General features: G+C 46.4%; 1 protein-coding gene across 3 annotated transcripts in view; it reads right to left on the bottom strand.

The window, feature by feature from the left end:
- The window catches only part of xpo7 (exportin 7), a 134,651-nt gene that overhangs the window by 60,345 nt on the left and 47,448 nt on the right, over window positions 1-26,858 (bottom strand). For all 3 annotated transcript variants that reach the window (XM_078239648.1, XM_078239647.1, XM_078239649.1), the window contains 5 exons: window positions 25,628-25,721; window positions 23,869-24,035; window positions 22,007-22,072; window positions 12,833-12,937; window positions 12,151-12,316 (listed from right to left, as the gene is read on the bottom strand). In XM_078239648.1, coding sequence (XP_078095774.1) covers window positions 12,151-12,316; window positions 12,833-12,937; window positions 22,007-22,072; window positions 23,869-24,035; window positions 25,628-25,721 — 598 coding nt within the window. The remainder of the gene's footprint in view (window positions 1-12,150; window positions 12,317-12,832; window positions 12,938-22,006; window positions 22,073-23,868; window positions 24,036-25,627; window positions 25,722-26,858) is intronic.

The following is a 26,858-nucleotide window of genomic DNA, read 5'->3' as shown; positions in this document are numbered from 1 at the left end:
CCTTTTATTTTAAGGTTAAAGAGCAGAGGCTGATTTGATCACAACTGAAAGCTATCCCCATTTGATACTGATGGAGCAATTCTCAAATTGCACCGTGTGAGGAATAGTCCAGTGAGTATTGATGTGCTGAGGTTAAATGAAGCCTCCTAAATAAGTTAAACTAACTGAATAAAGACCAGGACGGAACATCATCACTCCCAAGTCTTCCAGCTCATATCTGAGCCTTGGAGATTTTTTTTTTAGTTAATAAGCAATGACAACCAAAGGTAGGGTGCTGGGGAGTAGGTACAGAGGAGATGTTAGGGGTAAGTTTTTCACTCAGAGGGTGGTGGGTGCGTGGAATCGGCTGCCGGTAGTGGTGGTGGAGGCGGATTTGATAGGGTCTTTTAAGAGACTTTTGGATAAGTTCATGGAACTTAGTAAGATAGAGGGTTATAGGTAAGCCTAGTAGGTAGGGACATGTTCGGTGCAACTTGTGAGCCGAAGGGCCTGTTTGTGCTGTAGCTTTTCTATGTTCTAAAACTAGAGGGCATAGTTTAAGATGAGAGGGGAGGGATACAAAAGTGTCCAGAGGGGCAATTTTTTCACACAAAGGGTGGTGAGTGTCTGGAACAAGCTGCCAGAGGTCGTAGTAGAGGCGGGTACAATTTTATCTTTTAAAAAGCATTTAGATAGTTACATGGGTACGATGAGTATAGAGGGATATGGGCCAAATGCGGGCAATTGGGATTAGCTTAGGGGTTTAAAAAAAAAGGGCGGCATGGACAAGTTGGGCCGAAGGGCCTGTTTCCATGCTGTAAACCTCTATGACTCTTTAACCACTATGTAGAAAGCGATTAAAGAAAAAACAAATGAAACAATTTTGGGGTTTCCCTTATCAATCAGCAGCATTGCAATCTGCAATAAATCACACCTTACAGCAATGCAAGCAGCAGTTTTATCTATGTTCCCTTTGGACAGCACACCAGTAAAGTGGATCATTCCAATTACAGTGAAACTGCAGCTTTAATCTGGAGTCAGTGCCCAAGCTGACACTGGACTGAGAGGCTCTGGAGGCTTCCTGCTCTCCTTCAGGGCTGGTCTGAGTCTCAACTCACAAGCCACAAGATTTGCATTAGTGAAGAGTCAATCTAGTTTGCAATGATGCTGCGTTTTAAGCCCTGAGTTGATGGCACTCAATATCCCCATTGTGAATTGTCATATCCCACTCCTCTGCAGCAATAATAAAACAAAGCCCGGTCAAACCAATCCCTCAATACAGTGTGCGAGAAACTGGTTCCCACCATCAAGCTGCAAAATGATGAAATGCCAAAAACCACAGATCAGCATTTGATGCTATAATTAGAGACGGGCACAAATTCTGCAAATGCAATGTGCAACCCAGTTCATTTCATTGAGTCAAACTTACCAGCCTTCCTCAATGAACAGGAGTCATTCTTTTGTGAAGTGCTAACCACAGAACTCCTTTTACACAACTGAGATTCAAATAACCCACAAAAGCTAAACTTCCTCGTATCGCAACTCATTCAGCATTAGATTGTCCATGGCAATGATTAGCCTTTCAACAGGAGAAAGAAGTTTCCTCACAGAACAGAAAGCCCAAATGATAAAGGTCGCAGAATTCCCTGCATCATAAAAAAAAAATAACTTGTTCAGTAACCACAAAACAGCAGCATCCAAGAGCACTTCAATAAACGGCTTAAAAGCATCAGCCGTACCTCACGGACTCAGAAGGTGCTGGGTTCCGGTCCTACTCAAGAATGAAACTCTTAATCTAGGCTGACAGTGCAGCAGAGAGTTGGGGGTGGTGAGGTTAGGCCCTGGTGTCTCAGTTGGGGTGCTTCACTTGACCTCAGCATGTCAATGCTCGCTGTACTATTTCCCACAGTGCAATCTGAGAATTATTCTACTGGTATCAGATGGGGTTTGAAAATCCAGGCACTGTTTTACCCTGTCAGGTGTGAGTAAAATGGCGAGAGAGTTCGCTGGGTGTCTCGATCAACATAAATCCCATGAACAAAGTGCTAGAAAACAGATTACCTGATCACTCATCTCTGTGCAAGCTCTCTCTGTGCAATTTGACTGCTGCACCTGCCATTGGTGACCAGGCTTCAGAAGTATGTCAATGATAGCCAAGTGTTTGGAGCGTCCCGCGTTGTGAAATGCTTTTATATCAATGCAAGCTTATTCTTCCTTCAAAACAGCGAAGGAAAGCAGAGGAATCAGGTCAGAACTTGGAGAATTCAGAAGTCCAAGGAGCTAGATGCCATTATTTACAGCAGGATCTCAGATAGGGACCAATACTCTCAAAGCTAGCCCAAGGAAGACAGTCAATGTTTGCAGAGGGCTCAGGGAGAGTGTCATCTATACTGAGAAGCTTAAAAACTTGGCGATAGCCTAAAAAGTACAGAAGTTTGCCAACAGTTTCCTGCCCACTCCCGCTATTACTGCAAAAATAACAGAAGCTTTGGGTTATTAGCTGAGGAACTGTTATACTTATTGGAAGGTCAGTGATTTCATCGAGTATAAGATCATAAGACATAGGAGCAGAATTAGGCCACTCAGCCCATCGAGTCTGCTCCGCCATTCAATCATGGCTGATTGTTTTCTCATTTCCATTCTCCTGCCTTTTCCCCATAACCCCTGATCCCCTTATTGATCAAGAACCTATCCATCTCTATCTTAAAGACACTCAATGACCTGGCCTCCACAGCCTTCTGCGGCAAAGGGTTCAACAGATTAACCACTCTCTGGCTGAAGAAATTCCTCCTCATCTCTGTTTTAAAGGATCGTCCCTTTAGCCTGAGGTTGTGCCCTCTGGTTCTAGTTTTTCCTACTAGTGGAAACATTCTCTCCACGTCCACTCTATCCAGGCCTCGCAGTATCCTGTAAGTTTCAATAAGATTCCCCCCCTCATCCTTCTAAACTCCAATGGGTACAGACCCAGAGTCCTCAACCGTTTCTCATACGACAAGCTCTTCATTCCAGGGATCATTCTTGTGAAGTATGTGAGTGCACAACGAAATTCAGACTCCTCCAGTCCCCTTTAATTACTTCCTCCCATTCCAGGGTCTATTCTAAGTCCAAGGGAGGAGTCAGGCCCTCTACCATGACCTTTCACATTCACCAAGGAGAGGGGCCATGTTTTTGAGGATGAGAGTGTGATACAGGCTGATAGGCTGGAGGAGGTAGATGTTCTGAGGGAAGATGTATTAGCCATTTTGAAAAACCTGAGGGTCGATAAGTCCCTTGGGCCAGGTGGGATATAGCCTCGGATTCTTTGGGAGGCAAGGGATGAGATTGCAGAGCCTTTGGCTTTGATCTTTGGGTCCTCACTGTCCACGGGGATAGTGCCAGAGGACTGGAGAGTGGCGAATGTTGTTCCTCTGTTCAAGAAAGGAAATAGGAATGACCCTGGTAATTATAGGCCGGTTAGTCTTACTTCGGTGGTCGGTAAGTTAATGGAAAAGGTCCTGAAGGATAGGATTTATGACCATTTGGAAAGAGTAAGAGTTTTAACAACACCAGGTTAAAGTCCAACAGGTTTATTTGGTAGCAAACACCATTAGCTCTCGGAGTGCTGCCCCATCGTCAGATGGAGTGGAAATCTGTTCTCCAACAGTGCACAGACACAGAAATCAAGTTACAGAATACTAATTAGAATGCAAATCTCTACAGCCAGCCAGGTCTTAAAGGTACAGATAATGTGGGTGGAGGGAACATTAAACACAGGTTAAAGAGATGTGTATTGTCTCCAGACAGAACAGCTAGTAAGATTCTGCAAGATCAGGGGGAAAGCTGTGGGGGTTACTGATAATGTGACATAAATCCAACATCCCGGTTTAGGCCATCCTCATGTGTGCGGAACTTGGCTATCAGTTTCTGCTCAGCGACTCTGCGCTGTCATGCGTCGTGAAGGCAACTCATCCGCTTCATCCTGGACCACAATATCTTCACCTTCAACAACCAGTTCTTCATCCAGACACACGGAACAGCCATGGGGACAAAATTCGCACCTCAATATGCCAACATCTTCATGCACAGGTTCGAACAAGACTTCTTCACCGCAGAGGACCTTCAACCGATGCTATACACTAGATACATCGATGACATTTTTTTCCTTTGGAGTCATGGTGAGCAATCACTGAAACAACTATATGATGACATCAACAAGTTCCATCCCACCATCAGACTCACCATGGACTACTCTCCGGAATCGGTTGCATTCTTGGACACACGCATCTCCATTAAGGACGGTCACCTCAGCACCTCACTGTACCGCAAACCCACGGATAACCTCATGATGCTCCACTTCTCCAGCTTCCACCCTAAACACGTAAAAGAAGCCATCCCCTACGGACAAGCCCTTCGAATACACAGGATCTGCTCGGATGAGGAGGATCGCAACAGACACCTCCAGACGCTGAAAGATGCCCTCATAAGAACAGGATATGGCGCTCGACTCATCGATCAACAGTTCCGACGCGCCACAACGAAAAACCGCACCGGCCTCCTCAGAAGACAAACACGGGACACGGCGGACAGAGTACCCTTCGTTGTCCAGTACTTCCCCGGAGCGGAGAAGCTACGGCATCTCCTCCGGAGCCTTCAACATGTCATTGATGAAGACGAACATCTCGCCAAGGCCATCCCCACACCCCCACTTCTTGCCTTCAAACAACCACGCAACCTCAAACAGACCATTGTCCGCAGCAAACCACCCAGCCTTCAGGAGAACAGTGACCACGACACCACACAACCCTGCCACAGCAACCTCTCCAAGACGTGCCGGATCATCGACACGGATGCCATCATCTCACGTGAGAACACTATCCACCAGGTACACGGTACCTACTCTTGCAACTCGGCCAACATTGTCTACCTGATGCGCTGCAGGAAAGGATGTCCCGAGGCATGGTACATTGGGGAAACCATGCAGATGCTACGACAACGGATGAATGAACACCGCTCGACAATCACCAGGCAAGACTGTTCTCTTCCTGTGGGGGAGCACTTCAGCAGTCACGGGCATTCAGCCTTGGATCTTCAGGTAAGCGTTCTCCAAGGCGGCCTTCACGACACACGACAGCGCAGAGTCGCTGAGCAGAAACTGATAGCCAAGTTCCGCACACATGAGGACGGCCTAAACCGGGATGTTGGATTTATGTCACATTATCAGTAACCCCCACAGCTTTCCCCCTGATCTTGCAGAATCTTACTAGCTGTTCTGTCTGAAGACAATACACATCTCTTTAACCTGTGTTTAATGTTCCCTCCACCCACATTATCTGTACCTTTAAGACCTGGCTGGCTGTAGAGATTTGCAGTCAAATTAGTATTTTGTAACTTGATTTCTGTGTCTCTGTGCACTGTTGGAGAACAGATTTCCACTCCATCTGACGAAGGGGCAGCGCTCCAAAAGCTTATGGTATTTGCTACCAAATAAACCTGTTGGACTTTAACCTGGTGTTGTGAGACTTCTTACTGTGCTTACCCCAGTCCAACGCCGGCATCTCCACATCATATCTCATAGAAGACAGAGGGTGGTGGTGGATGGAAAATTTTCAGACTGGAGACCAGTTACCAGCGGTGTACCACAGGGATCAGTGCTGGGTCCTCTGCTATTTGTGATTTTTATCAATGACTTGGAGGAGGGGGCTGAAGGGTGGGTCTGTAAATTTGCTGATGACACCAAGATTGGTGGAGTGGTGGATGAGGTGGAGGGCTGTTGTAGACTGCAAAGAGACATTGATAGGATGCAGAGCTGGGCCGAAAAATGGCAGATGGAGTTCAACCCTGATAAGTGCGAGGTGATTCATTTTGGTAGGACAAATTTAAATGCGGATTACAGGGTCAATGGCAGGGTTCTGAGGAATGTGGAGGAACAGAGAGATCTTGGGGTTCATATCCACAGATCTCTGAAGGTTGCCACTCAAGTGGATAGAGCCGTGAAGAAGGCCTATAGTGTGTTGGCGTTTATTAACAGGGGGTTTGAGTTTAAGAGCCGTGGGGTTATGCTGCAACTGTACAGGACCTTGGTGAGACCACATTTGGAATATTGTGTGCAGTTCTGGTCACCTCACTATAAGAAGGATGTGGAAGCATTGGAGAGAGTGCAGAGGAGATTTACCAGGATGCTGCCTGGTTTGGAGGGTAGGTCTTATGAGGAAAGGTTGAGGGAGCTAGGGCTTTTCTCTTTAGAGCGGAGGAAGATGAGAGGCAATTTAATAGAGGTTCATAAGATGATGAGGAGGATAGATAGAGTGGACGTTCAGAGACTATTTCCTCGGGTGGATGTAGCTGTTACTAGGGGGCATAACTATATGGTTCGTGGTGGGAGATATAGGAGGGATATCCGAGGTAGGTTCTTTACTCAGAGAGTGGTTGGGGTGTGGAATGGACTGCCTGCTGTGATAGTGGAGTCGGACACTTTAAGAACTTTCAAGCGGTTATTGGATAGGCACATGGAGCACATCAGGATGATAGGGAGTGGGATAGCTTGATCTTGGTTTCGGACAAAGCTCGGCACAACATCGAGGGCCGAAGGGCCTGTTCTGTGCTGTTCTATGACCTCTATATGAACGGACAACTTTTTCTTTGGAAAGCTGGAGTTCAGTTTGGCTGGTAACGATTTGCAGTGTCGTCTTTTTAATGAGAATTTACAGCACAGAAACAGGCCATTTGACCTAACAAGTCAATGCTGGTCCTAATGTTCCACACAAGGTTCCTCTCATTCCATTTCCTTGATCTCAGCCCAATATCTCCTTCTACCACCTTCTCATGTATTTATCTAGGTTCCCCTGAAATGCATTAATGCTATTTGCTTCAACCATTCCAGGCTTTCAGTAAAGTGGTTTCTCTTGAATTGTACATACTCGACTTATTCACTGCTTCCCTGTTATGGCTCCTTGGTTTGGGCTCCCCTGCAATAAAACCATATTCTCTCTGCTGACCACATCAAAACTCATATTTTGAAGACTTATTCAGTCTTCTTTCTGCTTGGAGGAAAGCATTCATTTACTCACACCTTCCCCAATTTTCCAACGGACTGGTGAGCTCCCCCATTAGTTCGTGTCCCTCCTCGCCCTGCCATTCCCACATATACTGAACTTCCCTTCAAAAGAGGCTGTTGCAGTTTGCAATCTTTCCCAAATTGGAATTCACATTTCCAACATGTTTCCAAGTAGCAGTCTCACCGCTTTGGTCCTGGTTAAGACTGACATTGAATTTATTTCAAGATTATATAATCACACAGACGAAGAACCAGCAACTGTACCATACTTGACCCACACAATATTGGAATTGCTCCCAAACCAATTGGAGCCCAAAACCTTTTGAGGTTTTCAGAACACTTTAACTGAGTGCACAAAGGAACGTTGCATGAGGGATGACCACTCTGTGAAACCGGATGCACTCACTAACTCTCACACCCATTATTTTTGTACTGACTGCACGGTAGCGCAGTGGTTAGCACTGCTGCTTCACAGCTCCAGGGTCCCGGGTTCGATTCCCGGCTCGGGTCACTGTCTGTGTGGAGTTTGCACATTCTCCTCGTGTCTGCGTGGGTTTCCTCCGGGTGCTCCGGTTTCCTCCCACAGTCCAAAGATGTGCAGGTTAGGTTGATTGACCAGGTTAAAAATTGCCCCTTAGAATCCTAAAATGCGTAGGTTAGAGGGATTAGCAGGTAAATATGTGGGGGTAGGGCCTGGGTGGGATTGTGGTCGGTGCAGACTCGATGGGCCGAATGGCCTCCTTCTACACTGTAGAGTTTCTATGATTCTATGAATTCTAATACACCCTGGCACAGGACCGAGTGTCTATCCAATCGTTTTCTTGTTGGGAAGCATACGTCTAAGGATTCATGCCTTAATGTTCATTGTCATTCTGACACAAAAGCAAAATACTATGGATGCTGGAAATTGAAAGATGAAGCCCCAGAAAACGCTGGAAATACTCAGCAGGTCTGGCAGCGCCTGGGGAGAGAGAAACGGAGCGAATGTTCCAGGTCAATGACCTTTCACCAGAACCGCTCCAGCCTGACTGGCTGGTTCTTGCCAGAGTTTTCTCCTTTTGTTGTCTGCATCATGACCTCAACACTGCTCGTCTGCCCGAAGCTGAGAGACCAGAGCTTGAAGTTTGCAGTCGCATCCAAGTAAAACTGTGAAGTGTGATGGCCACTGCAAATTTATTTGTATTGCAGACACAGACGAGGAGCAGACTTGTTGGGCTGGCCAGTATGTGGACAATGACCCTAAAAACAGCCTCCACGGTGAAGGGGATTAGAGCGGGGCTTTAGCAGCGTGTCAGCACAATGTAACTAGAACATGTTTGAAACTACTGCAACAACAGCAGATCATAGCTTTGTGTTCTTTGCTTTGTGTCCTAGCACTCACTATGACTTGCTGCGGGTGCAGAAAATTGCACACCAGCAGGCAATTCCACTTTCAGCTAGATAGTCAATATCTTTTCCCAAAGCTAGGGGAGTCGAAAACTAGAGGGCATAGGTTTAAGGTGAGAGGGGAGAGATACAAAAGTGTCCAGAGGGGCAATTCTTTCACACACAGGGTGGTGAGTGTCTGGAACAAGCTGCCAGAGGCAGTAGTAGAGGCGAGTACAATTTTGTCTTTTAAGAAGCATTTAGACAGTTACATGGGTACGATGGGTATAGAGGGATATGGGCCAAATGCGGGCAATTGGGACTAGCTTAGGGGTTTAAAAAAAAGGGGTGGCATGAACAAGTTGTGCGGAAGGGCCTGTTTCCATGCTGGAAACCTCTCTGACCGCTCCAGTTACATTGGTGCCACGAATGATTTTAATCACCTGTGGATTTTCCTGCTATCATATCCAAATAAACATTCTCTTTGAAAGTTAAACAGGACATCTTTTCTTCCTTACCTCCCAAGTAAGCTGTCAAAAATGTGAAGCTTTCAAAACATGACTTCACAAGAGATCCTCAAGGGAATGATTGGAAGGCATGCTCAGCTCATTGACAAGTCAGAATATGTCAGTGTTAAAACTAAGGATGATTACTTTGGGAATATTAAAAATAGAATTGCAAACTTTACAACATATTAATGCTCAAAGGTATTTCTGGTTAGATTTTCAGGGCTTTTAATTTTACCATTACCGTGATTTAGAATTGCAACCCAATTGGTTTTTAACTTCTGTCTCTGCCAATAGTTTTCCCTTCCTCTTTCTGTGGATATTGTCAGATGATGAGTTCAGGTACCTCACGCTAGGGGCCATGCTTATGGACAATGAGCTTTCCACAGGCTATTCAACCATGCTTAGAGGACAATGATAACATCAAGTTCATCTGACAAAGCAGGTGGAAGTATAAATATTTAAAGCAGGAAAATTTTCAAGGCCATGGAGAGAGTAAAGAGGAAGAGGACTAATTGGAAATCTCTACCAGGCACGGAATGGTGGGTTGAAGGGTCTATTTCTGTGCTGCAAAATGATTTCACTCAATATTCATATAAGAGTTGGAGCTATCCCCGCACAATCAGGAATGACTCAGAAACTCTATGCAGAATGGAAATAAACCTGGAACCTTCCTGGATTATGTGACTGGATCACAATGCCTAAATCAGTACCAGTTTTAACATTATTCCACGCTTGACAGAATAGCAATATCACCTCAGTGCCTTCAGTTGAAGCCTGAATGTGGTGTACAACTGGGACAATGCCTCATTCCAAGCCCCAGAAATCCCAGTCCACTGTGACTGACCATGTAGCCACGTGGAAACTCATTAACCAACCATGCTGAAAGTTGTCAATGTTGATAGGCAGTGATGAAGAAAAAGTCCAAACGGACTGAAGGCATTTAAGACACTAATCTTTCAGTGTTCAGCATTTCTGACTGAGGCCGAGATGCATTCAGATGTGCTGAACTGAAGAGGAAGGCAACTTGCAATATAGAGCAAGAACCCGCCATTGCGAGAACTTTCCAGGAAAGGTGGGTGAAGAAAATGCCATTCTACTTTTCATGCCTGAAGAGGTGTCGGCGTTGGACTGGGGTGGGCACAGTGTGAAGTCTCACAACACCAGTTTGAAGTCCAACAGGTTTATTTGGAATCACGGGCATTCAGAGCGCCGCCCCTTCATCAGGTGATGAAACTGTTGGACTTTAACCTGGTGTTGTGAGAATTCTTACTTTTCATGCATGGTAAAGTACTACTCACACCATGAAATGACAGGAGATGAATAATTTCCGACCTGATATTTAGTGAGTGTGGGGAACGGAGGAGGAACAGGTGGCTTTGGGATCTACGCTTCCCAAAACTCTCCCACCTGGAAGCTTTCCTTACCTCTTGCTTGGGATTGTTGCAAACTAGGGACTGATTGCTGTGATTAGGTAATAGCTCCATCTTCATTGTAACATTTGATTAACATGAGAGCAGAAGTGAACCTGATGGATCTGGGGGCAGGATCTACTGGCTGTTCATGAAGGCTTCTGGTCCCGCCGATGGCACCGCCCCGCCGCGGGTTTTGCAGCGGTGAGGGGGAAACCCCATTGGCAATGGCGGGACCAGAAGATCCCGCCGCCAGCCACTGGCGAGCTGTCCTCCGTCACTGCAGAACACGCCGCAGAGTGGGAGGAAAATCCCCGTGTGGGTCTTCCTTCATCTTGTAATTCCTCTGTTTGTATACCTTGTAGCTTTTATAAATCACCTCATCGTCAACATAGAAAACACTGGTCTCAGTTTGGACAAAGTCAGTCTCGTATTGTAGACATGAAACCTTTCAGGTAGACATGGAGTGCAGTGGGAATCTTAAATAAAGGTAAACTGCTGCTGCTAAATGGTTAGCCCTGGGCAACGGCAACTGAAAATGTCGGAGACACATAGGTCTCGGAGGATTATAAACACAGTTTGTTTACAGAAATAAACGCGAGGCTGTTTGCAAGGGAAATCGGTGACATAGAGGAACTCTCAAACCTAACACTTCTGTAAAAGTACTTCTTAAAAGAGGAAAACATGAAACACTAAAACGTAAACCTGCTTCAGACTCTGAAGTTATGCTCTCCAACAATCTCTGCAGAGAAAACATCAACTTGAATTTATCTGGTGCCATTAATGTCGTGCCATGTTGCAAAGCGCTTCACAGGAGTGTTATCAAGAGGTACTAGAAAGGAGGCAGAATCAGTCTCAGGAAACCAGGATACAGATAGGCACTGATGTGAAAGGCTGTAACCAAAACCCAAAGGACACCAGAGTGTAAGTGAAGAATGAATCACAAGAGGCAACTTGAGTTCCCTTTCCAAAGCTTCAGAGCGGAATTAATTATAAATTATATTATTTGAATTAATGGAAAAGAGTAATGCACGATAGGAAAATAAAAACTTCAAAAACAAAGAATTTTGATCGCATCATGAAGAACTTGACATCAGCAGTTCAGCACAGACAATGTCCAAACAGGGTTTACTGAATAGGAGCAAACAAACTGCTGGAGGAAGAGAAAGAGAAGGAGCTTCGAGTCCACTCTCTGAGATCCATACAACATCAAACAGACCAAAGGTCCCTTCAACACCCCTCAAGAATCACCAGCGATGGAGATGACCTGAACTTACGTTGGCCCTGCCTGCAGAGGGGCCCTGGAGCCAGGGAAATTTAAGAACATGCTGTAAAATACTGGGAAAGTAAGAATTGAATCTCAAACTACAGAGGCTCCATGCAGCCTACACAAAACATGCAGTCCCATTTACAGGATATGAATGGAAACTACAAGAGATGGAATGTAGCAGAGAGAGAGGGAGAAGAGATGGGAAGCAGAGAAAGGGGGAAAAAAAGATGGGGGGGGTGGGAAAGGAGATGAAGGTGGAAAGGCGGGAGAGTAGAGGGAGACACAGGAGGGGCGGCAGGGGAGGAAGAGAAGATCAGGAGAGAGTGTGCAGAGAGGGAGAGGGAGAGTGAGAGCATGTTTGGGGAAAAACAGTGTGTGGGGAAAGAGGGAGGAATGTGGATGTGAAGGAGAAAGAATGGGAGTGAGAAAGAGTTGGGGAGGGCAGACTGTGTATGGGAATGAGTGAGGCAGAGAGAGGGATTGGATGAGAGTGAATTCGGGTAAATCGGAGGAATGAGGTGTTCTCCTGAAATGTTCACATTAGGACAACCAATCTCACAGCAGAGCTACTGAATATGACCATACCTGACCTCCAGCTGGTTGGAATCTGGACAGTACAGAGATCGTCTGAGGACTCATCCGTTGATGTGCCAATGAAGTCAAAGTTGAGGCAGTTGTGAGCCAGTTTGAGAAGTTGCATGAGGAGACCATGCTGGCTTTCGTCATTGAGATTCAAGGTCTTTCCAGATGCCTGCAGGAACATGTGTGCTATTACTAACGACCCAACCAACAGCCTGAGTGCTAATGACAAGGGCAGCGTTATGTCATTCCTCAGTGACATCACTGACATTTCAGTCGTGGTCACATTTCCAATGGAGCCACCTGAACTGGGAAGAACACTGTAACCTTGAATGAATTCGTTTCTGCTGCTGCCCACAGTCAGCTGGTCAAGATAACGTTTTTTTGTATTACACACTTGCTGACAATGTGCGTATTTTATTAAGTAGTGATGCAGTAAGGAGTGCTTCTTCTGGGTCAGCTTTTGTGTTGTCTTGGGACTATTGCCCTTGTATCACAGTGACTCCGCTGCGGCTATTCAAGGCAGTGGTTGCAGCAACAACTTGACCAGCTAGGTTACTGTGGAGAAACGCGCAGAAAGAAATACACTTAAAAATAAATAAATATGGTCAGTAGATCATCGAAAGATCCAGAAAGCAATCCCGCGTTGCCACACTGTCTCATTGCCAGTAAAATGTGAAGCGTTTACCTGCTTTAGTAAATTGCAGGAGAGTGTGAAGATATCAAATAGTGACGTGTCTCTGAACGATGATGCAATTTTCCTATGTTTCGTCAGTGGGTGTGTAGTGTCAGCCTGGAGGGAAAGGTACAAAATCATCAAACCATATGTTCATAAAGGCGATATACTCATTCATAAATTATTTCAAGTACTGATGCAGGTTAACAAGGCCATCGACAATGCAAACAAAGCACAGGGGTTTGTTTACAGAGGAAGAGAATTTAACAGCAAACAGGTTATGCTAAACCTCTCTGGAAACTAGGTTAGAGTACACTGAGGGGACTGTGCTCAGTGTTTGTCTCCGTATTACAAACAAAATCACACAGAGGCACTGGAGCACATGAAAGAAGATTAACAAGGATGGCATTATAACTAAGAGATAACTATAATTAATGGCTGAACAAGCTTGAGGCTCGACGGCTGAGGGGTGACCCAATAAGGGTCTTTAAAATTCCACAAATATTTCATTGCTCAGATGGAAGGGAAGATGAGTGAGTCCAAAATTCGGGCCACATTCCGTCGTTCCTCCCCGCACCTTGATGGATTCATCAGCAGCTGGTCTGAGGAACACTCATTTCTCTGATATCCCTGATACTCCCAGGTCCTAGTCTGCGAGAAAAGCTTGTTCAGAGTGAGGCAACTATAGATACCAGTCAGGCCATGAAACTGTCAGTCTTTCGATCATTAAAAATACATTTTTATTCTTCCAATCAATTACTGGGCTCATGATTGCTCAAGGTGGGAGCCTTTGCTCTACAAAGCTACGGAGTGACCTAATTAATAGAGGTCTTGAAAAGTATGAAAGGGTTTGATAATAGCAGATGTATCCAGTATGGGAAGTGAGTAACAAAATGGAATTAAAACAAGGTGGTTTGGACGGTGAGGGACACTGGTATAGATTTGAATGGATAGGTTGCCTGCTCCTATGAAGGGATGCTCCAGGATTACGACTCAGCAGCTGGGCACAAGGCCAGATGCTTCAAGTCAAGTGAATCATTCCACTGTTAATACACAGAGAATCTGACACAAAGACCGAGGGAAGAGAACAACAGATAAATGAAGTGCTGGATCGAATGGGATCAACCATTTCACATCCTATTAAACACATTGATTTTGAACAGACCAATCGAGTTAGCAATTACAGGACATTTTAAATTACAAACACAAAATGCTTCGATGTGGAGTTGCCGGCGTTGGACTGGGGTGGGCACAGTAAGTAGTCTCACAACACCAGGTTAAAGTCCAACAGGTTTATTTGGTAGCACGAGTTTTCGGAACACTGTTCCCTCATCAGGTGAGTGATGAAGGCACTCACCTGATGAAAGAGCAGCGCTCCAAAAGCTCGTGCTACCAAATAAGGCTGTTGGATTTTAACCTGGTGTTGTGAGATTACTTATTGTACAAAAGGCTTCAAGTGCTGGAAATACTCAGCAGGTCAGGAAGATCTGTGGAGCGAGATAGAGAGTTAATATTCCAGGTCAATGACCTGGTGCAGGCACGATCATATATTCACCCTTCTGTTAAAGTAAAAAATTCAAGTTTATTTATTAGTCACAAGTAAGCTCACATTAACACTGCAATGAAGTTATTGTGAAAATCCAAGGGTTGCCACACTCCGGCGCCTGTTCGGGTACACTGAGGGAGAATTTAGCCTGGCCAATATACCTGACCAGCACGTCTTTGGACTGTGGGAGGAAACCGGAGCACCCGGAGGAATGTGCTAACTCCACACAGACAGTGACCCAAGCCGGGAATCAAACCCGGGTCCCTGGCGCTGTGAGGCAGCAGTGCTAACCACCGTGTCGCCCCGGCTTTGTAACCTGAATGGGTATCAGGAATTCAGATTTTCTGGTCAAGTGGGTAGTGAAGAGTTTGGGCTGAAAATCAGAATTGTTAACTTTCCTCTCCGAAATTACACAGGTTTGTTTGCTGAGAGCACTCTAATGGTAAAAACGTGCAGGTCTGTGGCCAGGTGTATAGACGAGGGTAGTGCAGTCGATGTAGTTTATATAGATTTCAGCAAAGCCTTTGACAAAGTTCCACATGGGAGACTTTTAAAGAAGGTAAATTCACATGGGATACAAGCTAATTTGATAAGTTGATTCAAAATTGGCTCAGTTGTAGGAGACGGAGGGTGATGACAGAAGGCTACTTTAGTGACTGGAAACTGATGTCCAGTGACGTACCACAGGGATCTGTGTTGAGCCCCCTGTTATTTGTCATTTATATAAATGACATAGATGACTATGTGGGGGGGTTAGATTAGTAAGCTTGTGATGATACAAAGATTGTTCGGATGGTTAACAGTGAGGTTGAGTGTCCTGGGCTCCAAGATGTAAGTGGAATGGTCAGATGGGCAGGTAAGTGGCAAATGGAATTTAACCCTGAAAAGTGAGAGGTGATACACTTTGGAAGGAGTAATTTGACAAGGAAGTACTCAATGAATGGTAGGACACTTGGAAGTTCTGAGGAACAAAGGGCCTTTGGTCTGTTTGTCCATGGATCTCTGAAAGTGGAAGGGCATGTTAGTAGGGTGATGAGAAGGGCATAGGGGACACTTTCCTTTATCAATCGGGGTATAGATTACAAAAGCAGGGAAGTCATGTTGGAGTTGTATAGAACTTTGGTGAGGGCACAGCGAGAGTACTGTGTGCAGTCCTGGTCGATACTTTATCGGAAGGATGTAACTGCATTGGAGGGGGTGCAGGGGAGATTCACCAGGATGCTGCTTCGGATGGACCATTTAGATTATCAAGAGAGGTTGCGTAGGCTTGGATTGTTTTCGTTGGAGCAGAGAAGACTGAGGGGCGACCTATGGCAGCACGGTGGCAAAGTGGTTAGCACTGCTGCCTCACAGCTACAGGGACCTGGGTTGAATTCCTGGCTTGGGTCACTATCTGTGTGGAGTCTGCACGTTCCCACCGTGTCTGCGTGGATTTTCTCCGGGTGCTCCGGTTTCCTCCCACACTCCAAAGATGTGTGGGTTAGGTTGATTGGCCAGGCTAAATTGCTCGTTAGTGTCCCGGGATGCTTAGCTGAGAAGGATTAGTGGGCTAAATATGTTACACGGTTCTGGGGATAGGGCCTAGGTGGGATTGCTGTTGGTGCAGACTCGATGGGCTGAAGGGCCTCTTCTGCACTGTATGATTCTATGATTCTATCTCTATAACTAAATTTGCTTCAGCTAAACTCACCTTGAATGTCTGGGTAATAATTGTAATTGCAAAGGAGGGAAAAATAAAAAGGGGAAAAAGCAAGTTAGGAAAATTAACATTCTTAGTCAGACTTACGGGTCAATATTGTGATCTTACATTCCGAGCTGGGCGCTGTGCTCACACAAGCCACAGGCCAATAATTGAGGCTACAGTGACGCATGGGAACACCACCACCAAGTCACTCACCATTCTAACCTGGAAATGTATCATCCGCCGTTCCACCACCATCGTTGCGTCAAACTCCCAGAACTCCCTTCCCTAACAGCACCGTGGGTGTACCCACATCACATCGACTGTAACGGTTCAAGAAGGCAGCTCACCACCACCTTCGCAAGGGGCAATGAGGGATGGGCAACAAACGCTGACCTAGCCAGCAATGCCCACATCCCACAATGTAGAAAACACAATGCAGTTGGTTCAAAGAAAGAGGAGTCTAAAACTAGAGGGCATAGGTTTAGAGAGGAGAGATACAAAAGTGTCCAATTTTTTCACACAGAGGGTGGTGAGTGTCTGGAACAAGCTGCCAGAGGTAGTAGTGGAGGCGGATACAATTTTGTCTTTTAAAAAGCATTTAGACAGTTACATGGGTAAGATGGGTATAAAGGGATATGGGGCAAACGCGGGCAATTGGGATTAATTTAGGGGTTTTAAAAAAAAAGGCGGCATGGACAAGTTGGGCCGTAGGGCCTGTTTCCGTGTTGTAAACCTCTATGATTCTATGAATTCTGACCTGTACTCGCAAATGTACTTTACCCTTATAGACAGGACAGTGATACTGCAATGCTAATACACTGAAGTGCAAGTTTGCAACAGTCAGAAAGGGGAAGTAGAATTAAACACAGCATCAATTGATCATATAAATCAGATAGATATTCTGGGTCAAATTTCAACAAATTTCAGGCCAGGAAGCAGATATTAGGGAGCTGTTCCAGGGATGAGGGATTGTAGCTACAAGGTTAGATTGGGGAAGTTAAGAGTTATTCTGCTTGGAGAAAAGGAGATTGGGAGAAGATCCGATAAGGGTGTGCAAGATTATTACAGGTTTGGATAAGGGAGGCAAAGAGAAGCTATTCCCATTTGCTGATGGCACAAGGACGAGGGGGACACAGTTTTAATGTTTTGGGCAAGAATATGGGGTTTTTAACCCACTGAATGGTAAGCGCTGGAACATTCTGCCTACGATGGTCGTGGAAGCAGAAACCATCAACAATTGAAAAGAAAATTAGATTGCGTCTTGGAAGTGCAGCAGAGAGGGAGAGATTCGCGAGAGGAGTGCTGCGGGTAAGCGCTGTTATTTTTAACTTACTTTTTCGCGGGTTTTTTCTTAAAAAATATCTAAACCCGGAAGTGGTCGCGCAGGGAGGTCTGGGAGAGAGAGATTTTTTTTTCCCCAATAAATTGGAACAGAGAGGAATCCCGATACTCTACACTTGTAGAGTATCCCACCCTCCCTCCTCCTCTAACCTAAAAAAAAGACCCAGTGAGAGCAGGGCTTTGGAGAAAACAGGAGGAGGAAAGGTAAGTTTAAAATTTTCATTCACTTTTTTTTTCCCTGTGTGTTTAAAGGGGCAATTATGAGTGTGAGGCCAGTATGTTGTTCCCAATGTAGGATGTGGGAGGTCCTGGAGGCTCCTAGCCTCCCGGACGACCATATCTGTGCTGGGTGTGTTGAGCTGCGGTTCCTAAGGGACCATGTTAGGGAACTGGAATTGCAGCTCGAGGACCTTCGCCGGGTTAGGGATAGTGAGGAGGTCATTGACAGGAGCTATCGGCAGGTGGTCACACCGGGACCACGGGAGGAGGGTAACTGGGTAACAGTGAGGAAGGAGAAAGCTCAGTTGATGGTGAGCACCCCGGTGGATGTGCCCCTTAATAATAAGTACTCCTGTCTGAGTACTACTGGGGTGGACAGCCCACCTGGGGGAAGCAGCGGTGGCAGTGTCTCTGGAGCTGAGCCTGGCCCAGTAGTGCAAAAGGGTAAGGAAAGGAGGGTAGTGCTAATTGGGGACTCTACGGTGAGGGGGTCAGATAGGCGTTTTTGCGGACACAGACGGGACTCTCGGATGGTGGTTTGCCTCCCTGGTGCAGGGGTCCGGGATGTCTCTGGTCGAGTCCCAGAAATCCTGAAGGGGGAGGGAGAGGAGCCGAAGGTCGTGATGCATATAGGTACTGCTGACATAGGTAGGAAGAGGGAAGGGGTCATGAAAAGAGAATATAGGGAGTTAGGTAGACAGCTGAGAAAGAGGAATGCAAAGGTAGTAATCTCGGGATTGCTGCCTGTGCCGCGGGAGAGTGAGAACAGGAATCGGTGGAGAATGAATGCGTGGCTGAGGGACTGGAGCAAGGGACAAGGATTTGGGTACTTGGATCATTGGGACCTCTTTAGGGGCAGGTGTGACCTGTTTAAAAAAGACGGGTGGCACTTGAATCCCAGGGGGACCAATATCCTGGCGGGAAGGTTGGCTAAGGCTACTGGAGAGACTTTAAACTAGAAAGGTTGGGGGGAGGGAATCGAAATGAGGGGACTGAGAGCGAGGAGGTTAGCTCGCAAATAGATAAGGAATGTAAACAGGGTAAGAGGGAGGTTAGACGAGTGATGGAGAAGGGAAGTGCTCAGGCTGAAGGTCTGAGATGTGTCTATTTTAATGCCAGGAGTGTAGTGAATAAAGTGGATGAGCTTAGAGCGTGGATTGCTGCTTCGAATTGTGATGTGGTGGCCATTACGGAGACTTGGATGTCTCAGGGACAGGACTGGGTGCTTCAGGTGCCGGGTTTTAGATGTTTCAGGAAGGACAGGGAGGGAGGCGAGAGAGGGGGGGGAGTGGCACTGTTGATCAGGGATAGTGTCACGGCTGTAGAGAAGGTGGACGCCGTGGAGGGATTGACTACGGAGTCTCTGTGGGTGGAGGTTAGGAACAGGAAGGGGTCGGTAATGTTGCTGGGTGTTTTCTATAGGCCGCCCAATAGTAACAGAGATGTTGAGGAGCAGATGGGGAAACAGATCCTGGAGAGATGTAGGAATAACAGAGTTGTCGTGATGGGAGATTTTAATTTCCCAAACATAGATTGGAATATCCCTAGGGCTAGGGGTTTGGATGGAGAGGAGTTTGTTAGGTGTGTCCAGGAGAGTTTCCTGACACAGTATGTGGATAAGCCTACTAGAGGAGAGGCTGTACTTGATCTGGTGCTGGCTAATGAACCTGGACAGGTGGAGGATCTCTCGGTGGGTGAGCATCTTGGGGATAGCGATCATAATTCTATCTCCTTCACGATAGCATTGGAAAGAGATAGGATCAGGCAGGCTAGGAAAGTGTTTCTCTGGAGTAAAGGGAAATACAGTGTCATCAGGGAGGAAATTAGACGGGTAAATTGGAAGGAGGCATTCTTGGGGAAAAGTACCGAAGGAAAGTGGAGGATTTTCAAGGAATGTTTGTCTGGAGCTCTGCATGACAACGTTCCGATGAGACAGGGGGTGTTGGTAGGGTACGGGAACCGTGGTGCACGAAGGTTGTGATGAACCTGGTGAATAAGAAAAGAGAGGCGTACAGAAGGTTCAGAGAGCTAGGAGGTGTTAAGGATTTAGAGGAGTATACGGGATGTAGGAAGGAGCTTAAGAAGGAAATTAGGAGAGCGAGAAGGGGTCATGAGAAGGCCTTGGCGGGTAAGATTAAGGAGAATCCCAAGGCTTTCTACAAATATGTCAAGAGTAAAAGGATGAGATGTGAAGGCATAGGACCCTTAAAAGGTGAAGGGGGAAAAGTTTGTGCGGAACCGTTAGAAATGGCGGAGCTGCTTAATGAATACTTTACCTCAGTATTCACGGTGGAAAGGGATCTGGGTGGTTGTACTGCTGGTTTGCGGTGGACAGAAAGGATCGAGCATGTGGACATAAAGAAAGAGGATGTGTTGGAACTATTGAATGGCATCAAGGTTGGTAAGTCGCCGGGACCGGATGGGATGTACCCCAGGTTACTGTGGGAGGCGAGGGAGGAGATTGCGGAGCCTTTGGCGATGATCTTTGCATCGTCGATGGAGACGGGAGAGGTTCCGGAGGATTGGAGGATTGCAGATGTGGTCCCTATATTCAAGAAAGGGAACAGGGACAGCCCGGGAAATTACCGACCGGTGAGTCTAACCTCAGTGGTTGGTAAGTTGATGGAGAGGATCCTGAGAGACAGGATTTATGATCATCTAGAGAAGTTTAGTATGATCAAAAGTAGTCAGCACGGCTTTGTCAAGGGCAGGTCGTGCCTTACGAGCCTGGTTGAGTTCTTTGAAAATGTGACCAAACACATTGACGAAGGAAGAGCGGTGGATGTGGTCTATATGGACTTCAGCAAGGCGTTCGATAAGGTCCCCCATGCAAGACTTCTTGAGAAAGTGAGAGGGCATGGGATCCAAGGGGCTGTTGCCTTGTGGATCCAGAACTGGCTTGCCTGCAGAAGGCAGAGAGTGGCTGTGGAGGGGTCTTTCTCTGCATGGAGGTCAGTGACCAGTGGAGTGCCCCAGGGATCTGTTCTGGGACCCTTGCTGTTTGTCATTTTCATAAATGACCTGGATGAGGAAGTGGAGGGATGGGTTGGTAAGTTTGCTGACGACACCAAGGTAGGTGGTGTTGTGGATAGTTTGGAGGGATGTCAGAAGTTGCAGCGAGACATAGATAGAATGCAAGACTGGGCGGAGAAGTGGCAGATGGACTTCAACCCGGATAAGTGTGTGGTGATCCATTTTGGCAGATCCAATGGGATGAAGCAGCAATATAATATGAAGGGTACCATTCTTAGCAGTGTAGAGGATCAGAAGGACCTTGGGGTCCGGGTCCATAGGACTCTTAAATCGGCCTCGCAGGTGGAGGATGCGGTCAAGAAGGCGTACGGCGTACTGGCCTTCATTAATCGAGGGATTGAGTTTAGGAGTCGGGAGATAATGCTGCAGCTTTATAGGACCCTGGTTAGACCCCACTTGGAGTACTGCGCGCAGTTCTGGTCACCTCATTACAGGAAAGATGTTGAAGCCATTGAAAGGGTGCAGAGGAGATTTACAAGGATGTTGCCTGGATTGGGGGGCATGCCTTATGAGGATAGGTTGAGGGAGCTTGGTCTCTTCTCCCTGGAGAGACGAAGGATGAGAAGTGACCTGATAGAGGTTTACAAGATGTTGAGAGGTCTGGATAGGGTAGACTCTCAGAGGCTATTTCCAAGGGCTGAAATGGTTGCTACGAGAGGACACAGGTTTAAGGTGCTGGGGGGTAGGTACAGAGGAGATGTCAGGGGTAAGTTTTTCACTCAGAGGGTGGTGGGTGAGTGGAATCGGCTGACGTCGGTGGTGGTGGAGGCAAACTCGTTGGGGTCTTTTAAGAGACTTCTGGATGAGTACATGGGATTTAATGGGATTGAGGGCTATAGATAGGCCTAGAGGTGGGGATGTGATCGGCGCAACTTGTGGGCCGAAGGGCCTGTTTGTGCTGTGGCTTTCTATGTTCTATGGGTATTTGAGGGAAATAAACCAACAGGGTTACAGGGACAGAGCAGGAAATTGGGCGTGATTCCATTGCCACACCAAGAGATGGCACAGACTCAATGGCCCGAATGGCCTCCTTCTGGGTCGTATATGACTCTCCCAGGAATGGGAATGAGGACAAGCTGTTAGATCGGGGAATGTGGGATCATCATAGAAGAAATCATAGAAACCCTACAGTACAGAAAGAGGCCATTCGGCCCATCGAGTCTGCACCGACCACAATCCCACCCAGCATGACTTTCAAGGAAGTGGCAATGAGTGGCACATTTTAAAATAAAATGATCAAGTGTTTCTAAAATTGGCGGAGAGCAGAGTGTGATGGGCAGCCAAGTACAAAATATAGTCAAAAGGAAATGGAAATAAAAGAAAATAAGATACTGACTTCCTTGAAGGAAGCAATGGTGCTTACCTGGTTTATTTCATTTGTTAACTGAGAGAGAATCATGACTCCTATAATACAGTGCTCAACGCTGTCCTGTGGCGAGAAAACACAGAAACAATGCATTATTTACTTCCTCTTCCCGCAGTATTCCCAAAGCAAATTAAGCATGATTAACTTCTGATCTGTTAACCTCCCGGGATCTCTGGCTCATTAATACAATGGCAAATCTGCCTCTTCCAAATGGAAGTTAAACTGAAGTGTTAATCCAGCTGATATGGGAGGACTCTTGATAAACATTTCAGACGAATCCAGAATGTGCTTCACAAACATTTAGATTCAGTGGATAAAAACAAATCACTGCGGGTGCTGGAATCTGAAACCAGAAGAGGAAACGCTGGAAAACCTCAGCAGGTCTGGCAGCATCTGGAAGGAGAGAAAAGAGCTGACGTTTTGAGTCCAGACGACCCTTTGTCAAAGCTGAAAGGCAGAGAAAGTGGGAGATATTTATACTGCAGGGTGAGGGAATGAAAGATGAGTCATTGACTAAGAGAGGAATGGAAAGCAACGAAGGTGGATGGGGAGTGGGGGGGGGGGGGCGGTTGTGGAGAATCAAGTACATGGGGGTGGCTGAGGCAGCCTGGCTGATTCTCTCTCTCGAGTTCAGAAGCTGCCTGTTATATTCCAACAAACTCCGTGGCCTGGGTCTCGGCTCCTCCCTCTGCGACTGGATCCTGAACTTCCGAACTCATAGACCACAATCAGTAGGGATAGGCAACAACACCTCCTCCACGATCATCCTCAACACCGGTGCCCCACAAGGCTGTGTTCTCAGCCCCCTACTATACTCCTTATACACCTATGACTGTGTGGCCAAATTCCCCTCCAACTCCATTTTCAGGTTTGCTGATGACACCACTGTAGTGGGTCGGATCTCAAACAATGACGAGACAGAGTACAGGAAAGACATAAACTGGTGAACTGGTGTGATGGCAACTCACCAACTTTTACAGGTGCATCATAGAAAGCATTCTTTCTGGTTGTCTCACAGCTTGGTATGGCTCCTGCTCTGCCCAAGACCACAAGAAACTACAAAGTGTCGTTAACAAAGCCCAGTCCATCACGCAAACCAGCCTCCCATCCATTGACTCTGTCTACACTTCCCGCTGCCTCGGAAAAGCAGCCAGCATAATTAAGGACCCCACATTCTCTCTTCCACTTTCTTCCGTCGGGAAAAAGATACAAAAGTCTGAGGTCACGTACCAACCGACTCAAGAACAGCTTCTTCCCTGCTGCTGTCAGACTTTTGAATGGACCTACCTCGTATTAAGTTGATCTTTCTCTGCACCCTAGCTATGACTGTAACACTATATTCTGCACTCTCTCCTTTCCTTCTCTATGAACGGTATGCTTTGCCTGTATAGCGTGCAAGAAACAATACTTTTCACTGTATACTAATAGATGTGACAATAACAGATCAAATCAAAACTAACTCAACATAGTAACAAGGTACGACTAGTAGCCCCTCCCCCTCCCCAGCTCCGCTATTCAATTAGATCATGGCTGATGAGCATCTTAAATCCCTTTACTCATCTTGGTTCCATATTCCTTACGACCAGTCACAGTACAGGAACAGAATTCCAGTACAGGAATGCTCTGGGGCGACAGAGCTCACTGTAGACTGCCTACTGAGCTGTGGAGAAGGGGTGCCAGCCAACCATTAATAACTTTCTTTTCTGCACTGCTTGCTTGCTTCTGAGGAGAAATACATGCATTCAGGATGATTACCACAAAAACACACAAAAATGAATTTCAGCCTGAGTCTTTGAAGCCAGAATAAACATGTGTCCGACAATAAAGCTTTGTTCAGGAAACTGAGGGCATTCTGCTACCTGCAAGAATCTCGTGACATCTGCAATGACATTCCTGAACACGTACTCATCCTTCTGGCAGTCGAACCAGCCCAGTTTGGTGATTCTGGCAAACAGCTGGATCAGGGCTTGCGTTACAAAGTTTGCCAGCTTTGGCCTGGTTGCCAAGTAATTCAAGACATAGTTTCCTAACAACAAGAGAAAAGGAAACCAAATTAAAAGCTGCAGCATCCTTGAAAATGCACCCGATTTCACAAGAACAAAACTGCATTTAAAGGCTTCTTTTCATGATCTCAGAGTGCCCTCTGCTTCATAGCCAACAAGTACCTTTTTTTCCAGCAGTAATCAATTTTGTAATGTTCGAAACACAGCAGCCACTTTGCAGAGGGAATGTTTAGGGTGGCACGATGGCACAGTGATTAGCACTGCTGCCTCACAGTGCCAGGGTCCTGGGTTTGATTCCCAGCTCGGTTTACTGTCTGTGTGGAGTCTGCACGTTCTCCTGCACGTCTTCAGACTGTGGGTCCTGCACATCTTTCCTCCCACAGTCTGAAGATGTGCAGGTTCGGTGGATTGGCCATGTTAAATTCTCCCCCAGTGTATCCGAACTGGTGCTGGAATGTGGCGACTAGGGGATTTTCACAGTAACTTCATTGCAGTGTTAATGTAAGACTACTTGTGACTAATAACTTTACTTTTACTTTACTTTTCCAGAACAGCGGTGAAATAAATGATCAGAGAAGCTGTTCTGATTAATGTTAACTGAAAGATAAATATTAACCAGCCTGCTGGAAAGCACTCCCCTGCCCTTCTTTGAAATAGGGATCTTTAACACACACCTGAGAGCAAAGACCTGGGGCCTTGATCGAATGTGTCAGCCAAAAGACGGCAACTCGAATGGTGCCGCATTCCCTCAACAACATGAAGCTAGATTGTTGTGCTCAGGTCTCTGGGGCACAGAGGTGAGGGCACTGTCCACTGACCCACAGCTAACGCTGCTGGCCGAAAGATGGTCACTGTTCTTTTGCCCACAAACCTAACTGCACAGTGAGGTCCCCAATGATTAAATGACCAATTAATCTGCATTGTTGGTTAACTGTAAGATAAATGCAAACCAGGAATCTGACAAACCATCTTTTTCTTATTCAAATGGCCTTAGTTTAATGACTGAAAGATGCGCGTCAAAGAGCTCAGCAATCCCTCAGTGTTGTAATGAAGTGTCAATATATTCCGTCAGTATTTAGAGAGAGTACGAAGGAGTGTGAGTATTTGCACTGTGATCCCAGGAGTGTGTTCGTACTTATAGTGTCCTCCCAGGAGAATGTCAGTATTTGCAGAGTCCCAAAGAGTGTGTTAGTAGCAAAGAGTACCCATGGGTGTGTTAGTATTTAGACCGACTCCCGAGGAGCATGGCAGTCTTTGCCAAGTATGTCCAGGAGTGTGTCAATATTTATTGAGTCTCTGAAAAACAGTGCGAGCATTTGAAGAGAGTCCCAAGAAGGGTTCCAGTATTTGCAGAGCATGTCAGTGCTGACACAAGAACCCGAATGTCAGTGTGAGCACGGGCACATATTGAGCCTTGTCCGGGGCCCTGGCAAGGTCCCTCAGGATTGTGTCACCAATGGTAGGCCCCATAAAAAAAAAAGTCAATATTGAGAGCAAACGCCCTCCACAGCCACATCCCATTCCAAATAGAAACATTTAACATTAAAGATCACATACTCAATTTCTATTTGTCCCCTTACGAAGAGTTAGGAAAGAAACAGAGACTCGTACTTACGTATGTCGGTGCGTTGTTCTAAAGGCAAAGGGTTATTCGTTCGTGACACTAGCTTTGTAAGGCAGGTTGCCGCCAGCAACTGCGAATATGATGACTGGGGAATAATCACAATCATAATATTAAAAGAGGCAACAGTAGCTGAAGAACTTCACACCCGCAGCAATGAACCAGCACTGTGCAGTGTATCGCTGCTTATTTGCTTTCGTGACAATTATTCCATTGATGAAGACGCAACATTTGTAAGATCCAGATTTTACCTCCCCCTCAGGAATTTTAGAGTTTCAGTAACTTCCAGAGTTCAGGCACAAATTGAAATGCGCAGTTCAAACCTTCATTTCAAAACACTTCACCTCTGAATTGGGATGCAGATCCGTCCCCACAGAGATATCCGCACATGAATGTGAACATGAGCTAAACTCATGGGCGGCACAGTGGTTAGCACTGCTGCCTCACAGCGCGAGGATCCCAGGTTCAATTCCGGCCTCGGGTCACGGTCTGGAGTTTGCACATTCTCCCCATGTCTGCGTGGGTTTCCTCCGGGTGCTCTGGTTTCCTCCCACACTCCAAAGATGTGCGGTTTAGGTTGATTGGCCATGCTAAATTGACCCTATTGTAAAGGGGATTAGCAGGGAAAGTGTGTGGGGTTGCAGGAATAGGGCCTGGGTGGGATTGTGGTCGGTGCAGACTCGATGGGCCAAATGGCCTCCTTCTGTACTGCAGGGATTCCCGGGGTTTCCTGATGCAACCCATAAGTAAAGAAATCTGACACGCCCTCGATTTAGATCTCTTCTTCAGTTCTCCCTCTGCCTGAGGATCTGACCCACAGCACTACAAGCACCACCACGGATAGAAGGAGCTACATCCCAAATCCACCCCAGTCAGAAAGGGCATTGAATTGTTCGCATCAATCTAATCTACACCAGCCACTCAGTCATATTGTGCGCCAAGGAATCAGAGTTGCTGTAGCCGCACAGACTTTTAAAGCATGTTGTGGTCCGTAGCTATGCATCGAGATGGCACAGGCTGCAATTTCTATCTACCACACGGTTGACCAGAAATCACTCCCACTCTTACAGCCTGCCCACTGGTCAATGTTTGGCCGCATTATGAACGCACCTTCCTTGGCCATCAAATCCTGGGCTGGTATTCAAACCCAGAGCTTCTGGCTCAGAGGCAGTGGGTGCTACCCGCTGTGCCACAAGTTTTAGATTTACATTGCTGGCCGCCATAC

Source organism: Mustelus asterias, chromosome 22, assembly GCF_964213995.1.
Source record: "Mustelus asterias chromosome 22, sMusAst1.hap1.1, whole genome shotgun sequence".
NCBI classification, from domain to species: domain Eukaryota; kingdom Metazoa; phylum Chordata; class Chondrichthyes; order Carcharhiniformes; family Triakidae; genus Mustelus; species Mustelus asterias.
The sequence above is the reverse complement of the archived record's forward strand: the minus strand, read 5'-3'. Positions and strand labels throughout refer to the sequence as shown.